The sequence below is a fragment of the Callithrix jacchus genome, chromosome 3, assembly GCF_049354715.1.
Source record: "Callithrix jacchus isolate 240 chromosome 3, calJac240_pri, whole genome shotgun sequence".
Lineage (NCBI taxonomy): Eukaryota > Metazoa > Chordata > Mammalia > Primates > Cebidae > Callithrix > Callithrix jacchus.
In genome coordinates, this window is record NC_133504.1 from 76,684,627 (window position 1) to 76,702,192 (window position 17,566).

At 38.3% G+C, this 17,566-nt stretch overlaps 1 protein-coding gene across 3 annotated transcripts in view; it reads left to right on the top strand.

Moving 5' to 3' along the window:
• Nucleotides 1-13,615, top strand: part of NDNF (neuron derived neurotrophic factor) — a 38,836-nt gene extending 25,221 nt beyond the window's left edge. For all 3 annotated transcript variants that reach the window (XM_002745439.6, XM_008992762.5, XM_035293032.3), the window contains exons 2-4: nucleotides 2,657-2,845; nucleotides 8,718-8,842; nucleotides 11,568-13,615. In XM_002745439.6, the coding sequence (XP_002745485.2) occupies nucleotides 2,658-2,845; nucleotides 8,718-8,842; nucleotides 11,568-12,961 (1,707 nt within the window). In that variant the 5' untranslated portion in view covers nucleotide 2,657 and the 3' untranslated portion in view covers nucleotides 12,962-13,615. The remainder of the gene's footprint in view (nucleotides 1-2,656; nucleotides 2,846-8,717; nucleotides 8,843-11,567) is intronic.
• The last annotated feature ends 3,951 nt before the right edge of the window (nucleotides 13,616-17,566 follow it).

Below are 17,566 nucleotides of genomic sequence, written 5' to 3' on the forward strand. Positions count from 1 at the left end.
TTAATAAAGAGAGAGTTCTTTCCTAGGGCAGTTTAGGATGCAGAGAAAGTTCCTAACCATCGTGACTATTTCCCCAACTGAGGGGCTGACCTAAATATCCCAGATATCCTGGGTCGTCGGGTAGCTTGTCCTGCTAAGTCATACTGTGGCACTGCCATTGGTAGCTTTGTGGGAAAACATGGGGCCTAAGGAGGTAAGCCTTGAGTGGCTCTGAGGCAAACATGCCTGTGTATCTCACTTTTAAGTTCTCTCATAGTATGTTTGCTATAAGTTCCTAACAAGTATGGAGAGCCACATTCTAGCTATTTCTAAAGAGATTTTCTTCTCTAATTGGCCTCTTCTGTTCTTACAAGGCAAGTTTTGGGGATGGTACTACAAAGAGAAATGAACTGGTAGAGTTGTATGTGGCATTTCTATGATATTTCTAAACAGAGGTAGCATAGCAAATGCCATTTGGATTTTCCATTTTTGTTAGCTTCAAGCAAAAGAGGAACAAAGGCAAGGGACAGAGAGCGGTGAGGAAGATCCCATTCAGGTCAGTCCACCATGTCCTTGCTTGGTTAGACTAGATCAACCTAGTCGTGATTTTGACCCATCCCCGTGTCTTTTGCAGACATAACCCTTGTCTGTTAGTAACTCTCATGAGCTCCCACTGGCATCCCCAACTTCTTTTAGATTTCTCCTTGACAATCATCTGGATACCTGAGGGAGAGATTATTTCATGCTACTTAAGGAGGGCTGGTCTCATTTTTAAACTGTCAGCTTGTTAGGAAGAAGAGTTTTTAGTTCAGTCACAGAAGCATTGCTCATTAGAGATCACCCATTCAAACTCTTCGAAAACTGAGGTCTGGAGTGGCTACGTGAATTGCCTAAGATCACACATCTAGTTAGGAACTGAAACTAAACATCAAGTTTCTTAGTTCTCAGTTGAATTTTCTTACATTTTCAATACAATTAAGAAATAAGAGTAGGAAATAAAAGCCTCATAATAGGTTATTATGGCTTTCTGGAGAGAGATTACAGAGGATGAACATTGGGCCCTGCAGTCAGATCCACCTGTATTTGTATCCTTTCTCTACTTACATAATGGAGGTTTATTTGTGCATAGGATAGCAGCGACTTCACAGGCTGATTGTGAGGACTAAATGTAGTAATGCAACTTGTGAACTTAGCACAGTGCTTTGCACATAGTAGCTCTAAATCACTTCAGATGTTTTGTATGGAAAACTGCACAACACGGAGCAGAAAAGAATATTTGGAAAAAAGAAGTAAAATGCCTTTTGCACAAGCTCACTGTGGAAAAAACCAACTCTTATGTCCACGTTGTAAAAAAAAGAATGTTTATTTCTTTTAAAATATACATTTTTTTTGCTATCTGAATCTATTCTTGATAGCATTCAAAAAAAGATAAAATTAAAATCAAATGATGCTTTAAGTAGAGGTTGATCACAGTAATGTTCATTTAAAAATAAAACTGGCATTCACCTCATCTTAAGTTATCACAAATATTTGCTATTTAAAGTATCTCAATGTAAAAACATATTTCTCTGATGAGAAAGATAATACCCTGATGTATACTAAGTCAAAGAAGTAAAGGAAAACAGTTTTTTACATACTTCTTTCTGTGAGAAAAAAATTTACCAAATGGTCATAGGAAGCAAAATTTTTCTCTAGCACCTGTCGTCAAGGAACTTGCCTACCTGGGGCTTCCTGTTGGGAACACCAAGACATATGGAAGCAATGTACAGCAGAGAATGACACATCATTACTTAGAGAATCTTTGATGAAAGTCAGTGACACATGCCAAAATGTAACTCTGCTGGAGGTTAAAACAAATGTTTTAAATATACATCTTTCTAGCTTGATATGTGAGTGGGGGTTCAAGCCCACTTTCTAAAATGCTGGGATATATATGTCAACATTGTGTTGAAGACTCTAGTACCCGATAACAGCTAGACATCAACAACTAACTCATCTTGTAATTTTGAACAAATTGCTTAATCTGCAAGGTAGATGAACTTTGTGATTTGTAAAAATCCCTGACTTATGAAAGTTTGATCTTGGAAAAAGCATAATACTATATAGAGAGTTATATGTGTTTAGTCTCTAGTCAGATTTTAGGGAAGAATAAAAACAGCTGAGCAGTGATGATTTTCTGGTTCTCAAAGAGTCTCTGTGATTTATGTTGAATGTAATAGTTCAACCATACCATCAATTAGCTACTTCACTGCTGAGCAATGACACCAACCAACCATTGGTTTAAGTTTTATAATAGTTCAAAGAACTGACCCTAAGAGATTATTTTTGTACAAGCTTTGAGACATTGATACAGTGTTATCTACAATGTCCATATAGGCTTCTGCTGTAATGAAGTGAGGATCTGAATACCCAGGGAAGTTAATGCAGCAAGGGTCTTTTCATTTCAAAATCTTTTTAATGTCTGAAATTCTAGTGAATTTATTCTCAACATCATGAAGTCATTTGAAGAAAAAATGTAGGAAAGTTCCCTTCCAGATCATGTGCATGTATCCAAAATATGTGATGCGTCCCTAAGTTTCCATCAAAACCAAAATAGTGTTAACCCTTTAGAAAGTCTGTTACTTGTCCAAGTGTCTGCCTGCAGAAATAATACAAGCAGTCATTTCTGTTGCCTCAGGATGTTGCTGCTCCACTGGTGTCTGCTATGGCTCCTGTTTCCACTCAGCTCAAGGACCCAGAAGTTACCCACCCGGGATGAGGAACTTTTTCAGATGCAGATCCGGGACAAGGCATTTTTTCATGATTCATCAGTAATTCCAGATGGAGCTGAAATCAGCAGTTATCTCTTTAGAGATACACCTAAAAGGTATTCTCCCTGCAGCATTTTCTTTATTAAAATGCTCACAAATGATGCCTCCAAAAAAGAAAATAATCTTTTAGACTTAGTTTAGATAATTTACAAATCAACCTATGAATGGTATTACTGATTTTCGGTAAGGGTGAAAATGGCCATGCAACTTCTAATTATGAAATAGAGACTGTTGGGCCAGGCGCGGTGGCTCACGCCTGTAATCCCAGCACTTTGGGAGGCCGAGGTGGGTGGATCACCAGGTCAAGAGATCGAGACCATCCTGGTCAACATGGTGAAACCCCATCTCTACTAAAAATACAAAAAACTAGCTGGGCACGGTGGGGTGTGCCTGTAATCCCAGCTACTAAGGAGGCTGAGGCAGGAGAATTGCCTGAACCCAGGAGGCGGAGGTTGCGGTGAGCCGAGATCGCGCCATTGCACCCAGCCTGGGTAACAAGAGCGAAACTCTGTCTCAAAAAAAAAAAAAAAGAAATAGAGACTGTTTGATTCCTGCTGATTGTTATCTCCTTTCGGGTAGAGGAGGCAATGCTTGGATTTATTTAATTTTAGAATGATTATTTTCTTATTTTCATTACAGTAGAATATTTCTAAGGATTCTGTAGGATTAAAATGAAATCAATTTTCATGAATATGTATGATTCTTCAAGAGTTTGCATTAAGTTTCATTTTTGTTTTTGAGACAAGGTCTCACTCTGTTGCCCAGGTTGGAGTTCAGTAGCACAATCATGGCTAACTGTAGCCTCAACATCCCAGGATGATCCAATCCTCCCACCTCAACCTCATGAATAGCTGGTACTACAGGTGCATGCCACCTTGCCCAGCAAATTTTTTAAATTTTTGGTAGAGATGGGGTCTCACTATGTTGCCCAGACTGGTCTCTAATTCCTTAGCTCAAATGATCCTCCTGCCTCAGCATCCCAAAGTGTTGGGATTATAGGCGTGAGACACCACACTTAACACATTGTTTTGTGAGTATAATATTTCTTTAACAAGTATTATCAGATACTGAGAGAATCAAACTAAACAGTCATAACAACTGGCATTATTTACCTTTACTCCTGCATCAACAAATTGGGCTCACATAAAGTTTCTAAATATTTTGACCTTTAAAATTATATATATATATATGTATGTATATATATATATATATATATATATATATATATATATATATATATAATGTGTTATAAATTAATTGTATTTAAACTTACCTACTTTATAGTGCTCAAACTCTTCTCTCCCTTTACGAGTTTAGAACACAGAGTTAATCTTTGGATAATTACATTTCAAAACCAGTTTCTCCTTCTAACCTGGGATACATTGACATTCCAAAGGATTTAACTGTCTCAGAACATCAATAATTCGTTTTCTAGAGATTGAAGTATATCAAATCATTAGTCATCTTTTCAGTTTTGATTAACAGTAGTCATGGAAATTGGTGATCTGAATCCCTTCCACTTAATGGCCCAGTTGTATCTCCATCTGCTTAGTCAAAATGATGGCAGCTGATCAGTTTTCCTACATTGACTAGAGTGAACTATTGCTTGGACATTATTTCAACACTGCTTGAGTGAAATTATTTGTTTGCATGAACACGCTAGACTAGTAACTGACTTGTCAGTAATATATAAAATAATTATGAGTCTTTAAAAGACATTCAAGAGAGTAAAGGCAGAAAAGGAAAGGATGATTACATTGAAGGAACTTGCTGTCTTGGTCCTGACTAAAATTAAGTCTGTAAAAACATTAAAAGGAATATAAAGCAGTCCTACTACTTCAACTTAATCTTAACTGCTAACTGAGTTCTTGCTGAACACATTTGGCTTTTCATATTATTTTGCCCTTTGAAATTTACGTGTGAGTGAAATCAAATCAAAATTTTTCTGTAGAAATTACTTTCATTTCCCAAATGCACTTGTGCACTGCCTTCTTTGCAGTATACTTTAAACACAGCATTCCACATTATGTAATCAAATCACTTAATCAAATAATTTATCTTCTTTAGTTTTCTGGTTTCTTAAAACTTAAATCAGTTTCGCCTCCAAGGGTTGTTTTAGAAATTACACTTTTTAAGAAAAATTCCATGTTTTTTATGAGACATTATAAAACAGCATTTTCTCATTTTTATTTCTTTCATTTTTTCATTCTTTATTTTTATCTTTTTCCCACCAGTAATTATTGAGGCCCTTGGTAGCCACAACTGGAAAAAATGTTAACGTGAACTTGTAAAAGCAGACTTACACTAGTAATGAATTACAGCCACAAGTAGAAACTTAATTTCTAGGGGTGAAATATGCAGTGATAAGCACACATAGATGTTGTTGATATTCCAACTAAAAAAAGAAATTCCAGATACAGTTGCACAGCAGTAAATTTAAAAAGACAACAAATGAATTAATTATTCTTATGTTTATACATAAATTCCAAAGGCTAAATGACTCATAGTGTGTTTATCCCTCAGCTTTGGCACTGTAATTTTGGGCCATGTTTCCTTAGTTATTAATTACGTTTCTGTATCCCTCACTAGCCAGTAAATCTCGAATACGTAGATTATGTCCTGTCATCTCTGATTGTCACTCTCTTCTACAGCTGCTTTGTGGATGGTAGACAATAAATGTCTGTCAAATTGTTAAGTATTCAAACTATCATGTATCCCTAATCGTAAGTGCTTCCATATGAAAATGATGACTTAGAGGGACTCCCTGCTGCTTTATATGCATAATGACTACCTTGCGGAATGCAAGTATTGTTTTATTTGTAATTGGTCACCTATGACCTATATTTAAGTTACTGAGACTCAGTTTGGGAAATAAACTACTTCCTTGTGTGAAATGAGAACAGAAGATAATAGACCAACTTGGACATTGTTTCCTTCTGTGGCATTGGTTAGCTCTGCTGTTCACATAAAACTCAAACAAGAAGTTTTGAACACTCTTTTACTTTCATGATGCCAAACTAGTTATATTGTTGTACCTATGTCTTTGTAATACAGATAGGTTCAATTGTGTTTATATGGTTAATAACTCCCATGCAACCTGGCCAAAGGGATAAAATTCTACTCACAAAAAGTAGACTGCAGTGAAAATTAAGCCTTCTGATACTCTCTTCAGGAATGCTTATGGTACATTAAACTTTCCATACAGTAAACAATTCAATACCTATTTTGTCTAGGTGATTGTATAACTTTACTATTTTATAAATAAGTTGCTTTTGCATTTATACGGTCTTCACTTTATTTGTCTACCCACTGCCCCCGTCATATTCTCTTATCTCCGAATGCATCTTTGAATGGTGGTGGTTGGGGGGAAGTACTTATATTTCCATTCAGATTCTGTATCTTCAGAAAGAAGCAGATTCTAGGTATATGAACCAGGCTAGAGCAAGAAGTTTGGTGTTAGGATTCTTAGGTTTTATTTACTCATTTAGTAATTCAATGATTTTTAAATGTTGATCAAGCACCTACATGCAGAAATCTGTGCTAAGTGAAGGGAATACAAAGGTGAGAAATGAACCCTAACAGGGCCCTTTCGAGGAAAATGCTGTTAACCAAATAATAATACAATTATATGGTCACAAGTGATAATAAATGCCCAAAAGTAGAAAGTATAGGACATTCTGAGAATACATAAGAGGACCTGATCCAGAGTGAGGTGGAAAAAGCATTCCTGAAGAAATGACTTTAAATGTCAGTCTGTGTCACAAACCTCCACAGTGACAGGGTCTCTGCCCATCTCACCTGTCTCTTGTCCTCTCACTACCTATTTAAGTCTCTGTGCTCAAACCCCAAAGAACATCTTTAGTTCCCAAACCCTACCCACCCTATAATCTATGGGATGTGGTTTTCTTTGCCCCCACTCACATTTAAAGTCATTTCTCCAATGATGAATTTCCTTTAGTCTCAAAGACTACAATAAATCTCAAGGAATGTTTGTTGGATGGATTAATGAGTAGTTTCCCATATATTCACTTTCACTACCTCCAAATCATTCCTTAAAACTGCAGCAAGAGGAATCTCCTAAAAAAGCAAATATACTATGTGTCTTCTAGCTTAGAGTCCTATAGCAGCTTTAGATTTTAGCTGTGGGAAAAAATTCCTTAATTGTATGAGCCTGGTTGAGGTCGCACAGGGAGTGAGCATAGGTAGAAAACAGACATCCAAGCACAGTCCTGTGGTTCACTCCTGACAGTGGAGTTTGGGGAGGTGAGAAGGAACCAGTAGAGACCTCTGGGGTTGGAGATTCTGGTGGTCAGTGTTGGTCATGGTTATGGAGAGAATAGGAAGACAAGAGATACCCAGGAGGTTTAATCCACAGGAGGCAAAGCCTGCTTTTCTCTGCATGGAATCGACGAGCAACTCTGGGCTTGCTAGAACTGAAACCACCGTGTCCTGGGTTGGCAAGATTATAGGTTTTGAAAGATAAGTAAGTGAAACCGTGTAAGTCATTTGGAGTAAGAATATATGGTATTTCTATAGTTAAGCAACATTTTTATTCTTTTGAAGGCATTATAATTAAGGCTCAGTGGTAGGCATAGGGTAGAACATTTGATTTTTTAAAATTTTGTTTTAAAATTATTAACTTATTTAATTCAACAGAAAATCTTGTGATTGAGAAATGTGTCTTTCTTGATCACTGACTGACTCAGTGATCTTTATTTTTAAAAAATATTTCACATTCTGGTGATTAGATAATGCCATTCAAAAAGATATGAAATGGGCCAGGCATGGTGGCTCACACTTGTAATCCCAGTGCTTTGGGAGGCTGAGGCAGGAGTTTGAGACCAGTCAGGGCACCATAGTGAGACTCCCATCTGTACCAAAAAATTTAAAGATTAACCAGATATGGTGGTGCACGCCTGTAGTCCCAGCTACTCAGGAAACTGAGGTGGGAGGATCGTTTGAGCCTGGGAGTTCAAGGCTGCAGGGAGCTATGATCACACCACTGCACTCCAGCCTGGGAGACAGCGCAAGACTGTCTCAAAACAAACAAAAAAATAAGAAATAGTAAAGCTGTGAATAAAAATCACTCATATAAAAATGTAAATACAGCATGTTTTTATGCCAGAGACATACACTTTAGGACTAGGTGGCTGTGAAAATGATGTTTTGAAATAGTTGCAGCCGGGCGCGGTGGCTCAAGCCTGTAATCCCAGCACTTTGGGAGGCCGAGGCGGGTGGATCACGAGGTCACGAGATCGAGACCATCCTGGTCAACATGGTGAAACCCTGTCTCTACTAAAAATACAAAAAATTAGCTGGGCATGGTGGCACGTGCCTGTAATCCCAGCTACTAAGGAGGCTGAGGCAGGAGAATTGCCTGAACCCAGGAGACAGAGGTCGCAGTGAGCCGAAATCGCGCCACTGCCCACCAGCCTGGGTAACAAGAGCGAAACTCTGTCTCAAAAAAAAAAGAAATAGTTGCAACTATGTCAGAGTGCCCATAAGGTAATGTACAAATTTGTCACCAAACCTATGGAAGGCACAGAACCTAATGGGCAACCTGGAAATTTTCTTGGTTGTGATTTATTTTGCAATGGCAAGGCCTGTGTTAAATAACAACAGACAACAGGTAAGTGTTGATTTTTAATTCAAAACACTTTGGGTTCAATGTCTTTGATTTCACACTGTATTTGATGATAAATCTTTCTACAGATCCTTGGGGCTATTGGAGTTCCACAGTCAATGCTGTATCACGTTTTGTGTCAAATAGCCAATTTTATTCTCTGTTAAGTGAAAGTACAGTGACATTTTATGAAAATTTTATAAAATTTATACAATGAAAATAAACACAAATGATTTCTCTAGTAAGTCTTGATTGTAAATGTTAGAAATAATTACCACAGTTTAACCTGGTCCACTTTCCCACAGGTATTTCTTTGTGGTTGAAGAAGACAATACTCCATTATCAGTCACAGTGACGCCCTGTGATGCACCTCTGGAGTGGAAGCTGAGCCTCCAGGAGCTGCCAGAGGACACGAGTGGGGAAGCGTCAGGTAAGCAGCAGGATAGATCTGGCCCTGGACCTTTGAGTGGATGGTTTTAAGGCTTGTGAAACATACAACCTTTTGTGCGTTAGTGAGATAAAGTAGCATGGGTGCACAGGTGAAGCTGGAGGTATGAGATGGAGACAAGGAATGTGGCAGGGTGGCATCAGATGGCATTGACCCTGGTAAAATAAAAGGTTAGGAGAGACAGGTAGGCGGACTGACAGATTGAGGAGAAGGGGAGAGGTTTGGACTAACCTCTTAGGCTGTGGTTTGCAATCTTGCCTAAACATCCTAATCTCATATAAGGTTTTAATAACTGCTGATGCCTAGATCTTTCGATGGTCTGATTTAATTGCCATGGGGTGAGGTGTAAACATTGGGATTTTTAGCCCCCACCCTCCAGGTGATTCTGATATACAGCCACGGTTAAGAACCTCTGATCTATAGGGAATAAGAGGTGGAAACAGAGAGGCATTTAGCAGCAGTTAAAGGCCAAGATGAAAACGAAGTTAGTAGGACGAGTGGGCTAAGCATTTAAAGAAGACACAGATGATGGAAATCAAATAAAAAGATAAAAGGGAAATGAGAAGAGTCTGTATGGTGCCCTGGAGTAAGGCTCTTTAAGGGCATCATAGGTTAAAGGTGAAGGCTTGACAACGGGTGCCCTACAAAAGAGGGTAACAGGGAGCTATAGTAGTTACAAAGAGGAACAATTAGGAAAATTGGAAAACAATTAGGAAAATTATGGAAGTATGTATGGGGAGTAATGAGACCGAGATACAGAAAATGAATCTTTATGGGCTTTTGCTCTGTCACCTAGGCTGGAGTGCAATGGTGTCATCTTGGCTCACTACAACCTCTACCTTCCAGGCTCAAGCAATTCCCCTGCCTCAGCCTCTCTGGTAGCTGGGATCACAGGTGTATGCCACAAGACCCAGCTAATGTTTTGTATTTTTGTAGAGACGGGGTTTTACTATGTTGCCTAGGCTGGTCTTGAATGCCTGAGCTCAAGCAATTTGCCCACTTCGGCCTCCCAAAGTGCTGGGATTACTGGTGTGAGCCACTGCACCTGGCCAAATGTTGATGCTAATATACCTGTTTGATGATTGTGTTTATCCCATGGTTTACAAATATGAAATTCTGTATAGCTCACTTTCAACCTGCAGTGATAAGCTGGAAAAGATTTTTTCTCACTGTAGCTATCCAGTCATTCACCAAGCCCTGGAAACTTATCTATACACTGATATCTGTGTGATATCTGATGCTTACAGTAACAAACAATGGAAAAAATTAGTTTAGCTATAATACTATTCCTGTTATTCCTGCATGCATGTTCTATACAATTCACCTTAAATAAACAATCCTTTATTTATTTATTTATTTATTTATTTATTGAGACAGGGTCTTGCTCTGTTGCCCAGGCTAGAGCATAGTGGTGCAATTATAGCTCACTGCAGCCTTCAATTCCTGGGCTTAACCAATCCTCCTGCCTCAGCCTCCCAAGTAGCTGGAACTACAGGCACTTGCCACTGTGCCCAGCTAACTTTTTTTATATTTATTGTTTTGTAGAGACAGGGTCCCTCTTTGTTGTCCAGGCTTGGTTTCAAGTGATCTTCCAGCCTCAGCATCCCAAAGTGCTAGGATAACAGACATAAGCCATGACACCTGGCCAAACAGTCTAACTGGTACTTTACATTCTGTATTTTATTTTGTATTATTTATTTATTTACCAGGAACACATGCACTTTACTGAATGCCATTATATAAAAGTGTGTGAAGATAAGGGGCTGATACAGGATTCAGCTCGGGGCAGGGCTAGGAATGGAAGGTGGAGTACATGGGAAACCAGTCACAGGCAGAGCCCCTGGTCTGGATGATTCCTCTTGATCTATTGATAGACTTGCAAGATCAATACTGGGATGATGATAAGCAGAATGGTCATGATGATGCCCCAAATCAGGGCCCAGATGTTCAGGCACTTGGCGGTGGAGGCATAGGCCTGGGCCCCGGTCAGGTCACTAATCATCTTCCTGTCCCTAGAAGTAGGGGAAAGCTATGAAGCCTAGGCAGCAGGAATTCATGAAAAGGATGTTGAACATGGACCAGACAACATGGTCAGGCATGGAAGTCTCGGTGTGGATGTGGATCACGGTGGATGTTGGGGGAGCAGTGTTATGGGGCACCCCCAGCACATCCACCTCATGTTCTCCCTTCAGCATCTCATAGTTGGGGGGACGGTGGGACAGTTGGTATTGGCGGGAGTGAGGAAGGTTTGGACACTGTGGTTCATGGTGTCTAGGGAAGACCAGCAGTAGTCGGGTTGCTGGGATGGTTCTATATTTGTATTTTAATCAGAATGTCTAGTCTTTCTAATAATAGTGAAATTAGCAAAATGGCTAGCCATCCAAATGCAAACTGATAAAATTCTTTTCATAAGCAGATTGATAGGATTAATAATTCCTCAAAAGCTTACAGCCTCTGACCCAAAATTTTTACTGATTGCCTTCTGTTCTGAAGAAATAATTTAAATTCAGAAATGCCTTACACATGTATGAAAGCATTATGTATAATGGTCAAAATAAATATTACTTTTAATGCATTATGAATACTTTTACTTATGAACATGCATTATTTCATAATGGAGAAAAAAATGAGATAAAAGCCTAAGTTAAAGTTAGCAAGCCACAGTGTATGCCCTGACAATAGCCTGTGCTTCTTGTGTATCTTCTAGGTGATCTGGAACCTCTTGAGCAGCAGAAGCAGCAGATCATTAGTGAGGAAGGCACTGAGTTATTCTCCTACAAAGGCAATGATGTTGAGTATTTTATATCTTCTAGTTCCCCATCTGGTTTATATCAGTTGGATCTTCTTTCAACAGAGAAAGACACACATTTCAAAATATATGCCACCACAACTCCAGAATCTGATCAGCCATACCCTGAGTTACCCTATGACCCAAGAGTAGATGTGACCTCCCTTGGGCGCACCACGGTCACTTTGGCCTGGAAACCGAGCCCCACTGCCTCTTTGCTGAAACAACCCATTCAGTACTGTGTGGTCATCAACAAAGAGCACAATTTCAAAAGTCTCTGTGCAGTGGAAGCAAAACTGAGTGCAGATGATGCTTTTATGATGGCACCGAAACCTGGTCTAGACTTCAGTCCCTTTGACTTTGCCCATTTTGGATTTCCTTCAGATAATTTAGGTAAAGAACGCGGCTTCCAAGCAAAGCCTTCTCCAAAACTGGGGCGTCATGTCTACTCCAGGCCCAAGGTTGACATTCAAAAAATCTGCATAGGAAACAAGAACATCTTTACCGTCTCTGATCTGAAACCCGACACGCAGTACTACTTTGATGTATTTGTAGTCAACATCAACAGCAACATGAGCACCGCTTATGTAGGGACCTTTGCCAGGACCAAGGAAGAAGCCAAACAGAAGACGGTCGAGCTAAAAGACGGGAAGGTTACAGATGTATTTGTTAAAAGAAAGGGAGCAAAGATTCTACGGTTTGCTCCAGTCTCTTCTCACCAAAAAGTCACCTTCTTTATTCACTCCTGTCTGGATGCTGTCCAAATCCAAGTGAGAAGAGATGGGAAACTTCTTCTGTCTCAGAATGTGGAAGGCATTCGGCAGTTTCAGCTTAGAGGAAAACCTAAAGCGAAATACCTCATTCGGCTGAAAGGAAACAAGAAGGGCGCATCTATGTTGAAAATACTAGCTACCACAAGGCCTACTAAGCAGGCATTTCCCTCTCTTCCTGAAGACACAAGAATCAAAGCTTTTGACAAGCTGCGTACCTGTTCCTCGGCCACCGTGGCTTGGTTAGGCACTCAGGAAAGGAACAAGTTTTGCATCTACAAAAAAGAAGTGGATGATAACTACAATGAAGACCAGAAGAAAAGAGAGCAAAACCAATGCCTTGGACCAGATATAAGGAAGAAGTCAGAAAAGGTCCTCTGTAAATATTTCCACAGTCAAAACCTGCAGAAAGCAGTGACCACAGAAACAATTAAAGGTCTTCAGCCTGGCAAATCTTACCTGCTGGATGTTTATGTCATAGGACATGGGGGGCACTCTGTAAAGTATCAGAGTAAGGTTGTGAAAACCAGGAAGTTCTGTTAGTTACCTTATTATAGAGATATATTACGTAGAACTTCAGGAGGGACATTAAATCACTTTAAGTATAAACTGACTACTCCCACAGCTGAGAGAAGTTGTGACCTGTACTTGTACTATGGAAGGAAGAATATCAACATGTGTTAATTGATGTTTATATAAGTAACTCTTGAAGGAGACTTGTTCTAGAGTGCCCCGTGGTCCCTAGTGTGTGTCTGATGCTGACTGGTGTCAAAGATAGAGGACTTCTTGAAGGAACTTGCCATTCCTTGCTTTGACCACTGCATGAACTGCTTCTAAATTATTTTATTACCTAAAAATTTAAAATATACCATTCATTGCACACACCCACAAATGCAAATCATTCCTCTCTATAGATGCCAGGATATATATATATATAAATTATTTTATAAATTCTTGTTTTAAATGTCAGTGTTTCTACGATTGTAAACTATTAAGTTCTTTTCCTGTTAAAGTACAGATCTAATCTAAGTATTATTAAGTGGACAGCCCTCTAGTCAGTTATATCGCTATTGTAAATTCTTATTTGTTGAGTAAAATGTTTAAATACTGTATGTATCTCATGTACAAAGTTGACATACATTATATTCATGTACATAAAATTAAAGATACTAGATTATATGCTGTTCATTTTCCCAAGCAGCTACTTTGGTGTATTCAATTTCTAATCTGTCCTCAAAACTGCACCTTCTGTAGTTTGGCACCAAAATAGACCCTTTTTTAGTAGTTAAAAAGGGATGCCTTCTCTCTCTAAAGTTACTATGGCATTAGAAATAGTTATTAAAATTTGTATTTTTGACATTGAATAGGAGCCAGCTGTTAAGAGATTTGAGAGAGCTACAATAGACTTGTTTTAAAAGAATAGGAGAAGCCAAACACTAATTCGATAAGTATTCAACAAATTGTCGTTAATAACATAAAATACATCACATTATGAGCATTTATTTTAAGTACAAAATTAGGATATTTCAATTATTTTTCATCTGTTTGAATATTACCAAAATAATTAAATAATTATTTTAATCTCTAGCTGACACAACAAACACCAATCAGGACTTTGATTAGTAAGAAGAAAACTAGGAAAGCTGCTGTTTCACAACATTAATTGTCTACTATTCTTAACTTTGATTTTTCATGGGTTTTTTAAAAGTAATTTCGGGTGTTAGAAGCAATTTAGGCAAATAATAACAGAATTCTTTTATAAGAGACTGTAAACAAAGGGCACCTTTAGGTAGCTTCATTCCATAGGTTCTATACATAAATCATGAGGTATTATGAGAACATTGGTCCAGGAGTCAGAAGAGTCTGGAATATACGATCACCTAAAGCATATGACGTTAAGAAATCTGTTACCTCCCATCATCTCTCTTTCCCATCTGTATGTAACATTAGGTGATAGATTTAGATGAGATGACATTGTCAGATACCTTCTATATAAGAGGTTTTGGGTAGAATTCTATGATTCCAAAGTGCTGTGATTTTAAGTGTGGACAGTTATAATCTCTTTAGCCCTGCACTGCCCCTGCATGCTGACACTGCCTCCATATGGTAGGCATTCAACAGCACCATTCTTCTGGAGTATAGATGGCTATGGTTAAGGTAGTGTGAGTGGTGGTCTTTATAAAATATTCTCTGCTTACCTTAGGAGAAAATAGTTCCTTAAAAAAGTTATCATCCAATCCTCAGTGTGAAGGTATCTAAACAACAACAGTAATGACACCTGAAAGAATTTTTTTTAAAGATAAAGAACAGTGCCCCATGGTTATATAACCAACCAACTTGGAAGGAGAGACTTTAAAATTGACAACATCCCAGAGATGTAGTATCCTAAGTTATGAATGTGCTGCCTTTCAAGAAATACCAACTTTCTCATAGTAGGCACGTATATACTATTACAGAACAATGTGCTAAATGTGACTACTGTGAATGAAAGAGTTATTGCAGCTTCTGAAGGTGACAGACTTAACTTTCAGATATTGCTTAATGCCTGGGAAACCCTGGGAACCAGTCCAACTCAATTTAACCAAGGTTTTGCTTTTTAGCCAGCTGTGATGGTGGTTTCTACATAGTCTGGATAAATCCAAAATTATTTCATGGCCCCAGTGAAATTTGCCTTTTTGAAATTATTAGGAAAACGAAATACACATGGTGAAACTTCTACCATTTTCCTAAAGAAAGGGGAAACCTGTTAAAAATGAAGCTGTCTTATTTACTAATGTATTTCTATTTTAGGAGCATTTGGCTAAACTGGGGACAAAAACAAAAACTTGTTCTTAATTAACAAAAGAAGTAGAAAGTGGTTAATATGAAAGCACCACCTTGTGTTCATTCAGCTCCAGGATAGCTCTACAGACAGCGGGGCATTTAGAGTCCCAAGTATAGTCATATATCACTGCGGAGGGAAGAATCTTTAAGGACATTTAGTTTACAATCTTTAGTATTTTTCAGGTGTTGAAAAGAGATTAAAGATCATAGAAGTCAGAATAAATTTGTAAAAGTTCTCATAGTCAAAACAGCTAAGTAATGGCATTGCCCAGACTCCAAAATCCTGACCAGAATATAAATCACCAATTCTTGGTTTAAAGGGGTTATTTGTGAATCATTTTCCGAAAAAAGTAGTACACTTTTTGTGTTACTTACTATTTCAAAGAAACTTATTCTTCAAGACCATTTCCGATTTCCTTAGGAATGTATGTGTTACCCATAATTGACCACTTCAAACTTGTAAGAAAAATAAATTTTGTCGTCATTTTGTTATTTTTAGAGACACAAAGTATTTCTAATCTAGGTTTGCATTGCACATGTAAACTTGAGGCTGTGAGATCATTAGTCAGTTGCTTTAATTATAAGCCCTGTTTTTTTAAGATCTAAAACTAACCAGAATCAATAAGAATTATGATGGATTATTTCTTCATTAAATTACCTTATAGTCAATTTCTAGATTAAGTGTTTAAACGTGCATTAAAGGGTTAGTGCTGAAAAGCACTTATTTTCATTACTCAGAACACATTTGAAAAAATTACAATTTGGGTATGATGAAGAGACTTAAAAGATGACAAAGATGAACTTTAGAGTTTGAAAAAGGCTTAATGATTCTTAATGGTTTGACTCGTAATAAAACCACATACACACACACACACACATGCACACACACACACACACACCTTTTTATATAATTCAAGGGATTTGTTGTAGCTGAAACCAGTCCAGTATCCCTTCCAATATTTCACTAATCGCTTCTAGAGATTATCAGTTCTACCACCTCATTTTATAGATGAGGAAATTGAGGCCCAATTAAGACTGGAATCCAGATTCCCTTACTCCCACTTTAATGTCCACTCAGGACTTCATCTTAAACACTTTTTCACTATAGAAAGCATGGGACAACTCACTCAGAGTGTAATTCTTTGTCTTTATTCACTGGCTCACTTCAAAACAAAACAAAAACAAGTGTCTAACTTGGAGGACAAGGTCATCTGGAGCATCTCCAGCCATTTCCTCCTCCAACTCTGATATGGTGTGACAGAGATTCATTCAACTGGGAACCTGCCTTCTGGCCCTCTCTCTGTGACCAAGTAGAGTGACCACTGCCAGACTTTAACGGGTCTTTATATGTAGTCATCTAAATGACCTGGAAAGCATTAGGACACACTCACCATTTTTTCACCAGAGAGTTTTAGCCTGAAAAATACAGGGTCTTTGGGGATTTGGGCCTTTGTTGTTTTGAAAGTGGGAAGTAGGAGAAAGGAAAACAGAGAGAAGTGGGGTGTGGAGAGAAGTTTAGTTTTATCTCACTTCTTTCTCTGAGATGTCTAAGTCAAGATAAGAGATTCAGTGTAACTTGATTTTATTAATGTTTGCATTCTGCCCTTCATTCAACCTTACACTGGAGCATTGGACCTGGATCACCATCGTCTCTGCCAGAATTGCATCTCCACATTTTGTGGACATTTTCATTTCCCAGGAGTGGTTGATCATGCATCTGGGCAAGATTTCCTTCATTTCTCTTTCCGTTCCCCATTCCTGACCATTGATAGACAGTCATCAAAGTTCAGAAATAAAGTCTTTTAGAATGCCTTTCCAGATTGACTCTTAGAACTCTTTCAAAGATATTTGTAAATATTCACTCTAAGTGTAAAAGAAATAAAAGGCTGTAGATATTTGTTATGGAAAAACCATTAGCTCAAGATTGAATAGTTCAAGGTCTTAGGCATGGTTACATCTTACACTGCGGTGGGGTTTAGATCCCAAGAAAGAGAGGGTGAGATTGATTATCCCACAGTATTGTGGGGAGGAAGACAGTGCAGGGAAAGACATTGATTCCTAGTAAAAGATCCATTAAAAATCTGAGCTAAGGATGAAGTGTCAGAATGTAATTCATCATCCCTTTATGCTACAGAGGAGAACTTGCAAGACAGTGTAAGGTTTCCCTGAAATTTGTTAAAAATGTCGTCTAGACGTTGAGCCAGGAACACAATCAAGTAACCTCCCGGGATATAGCCAGGCCACAAGCCTCTTCAGAACTGGGAATAATGTTTTGAATTGAAACAGAGGTGTAAAACAGAGAGGTCACAGCAGATCAGTACTGGT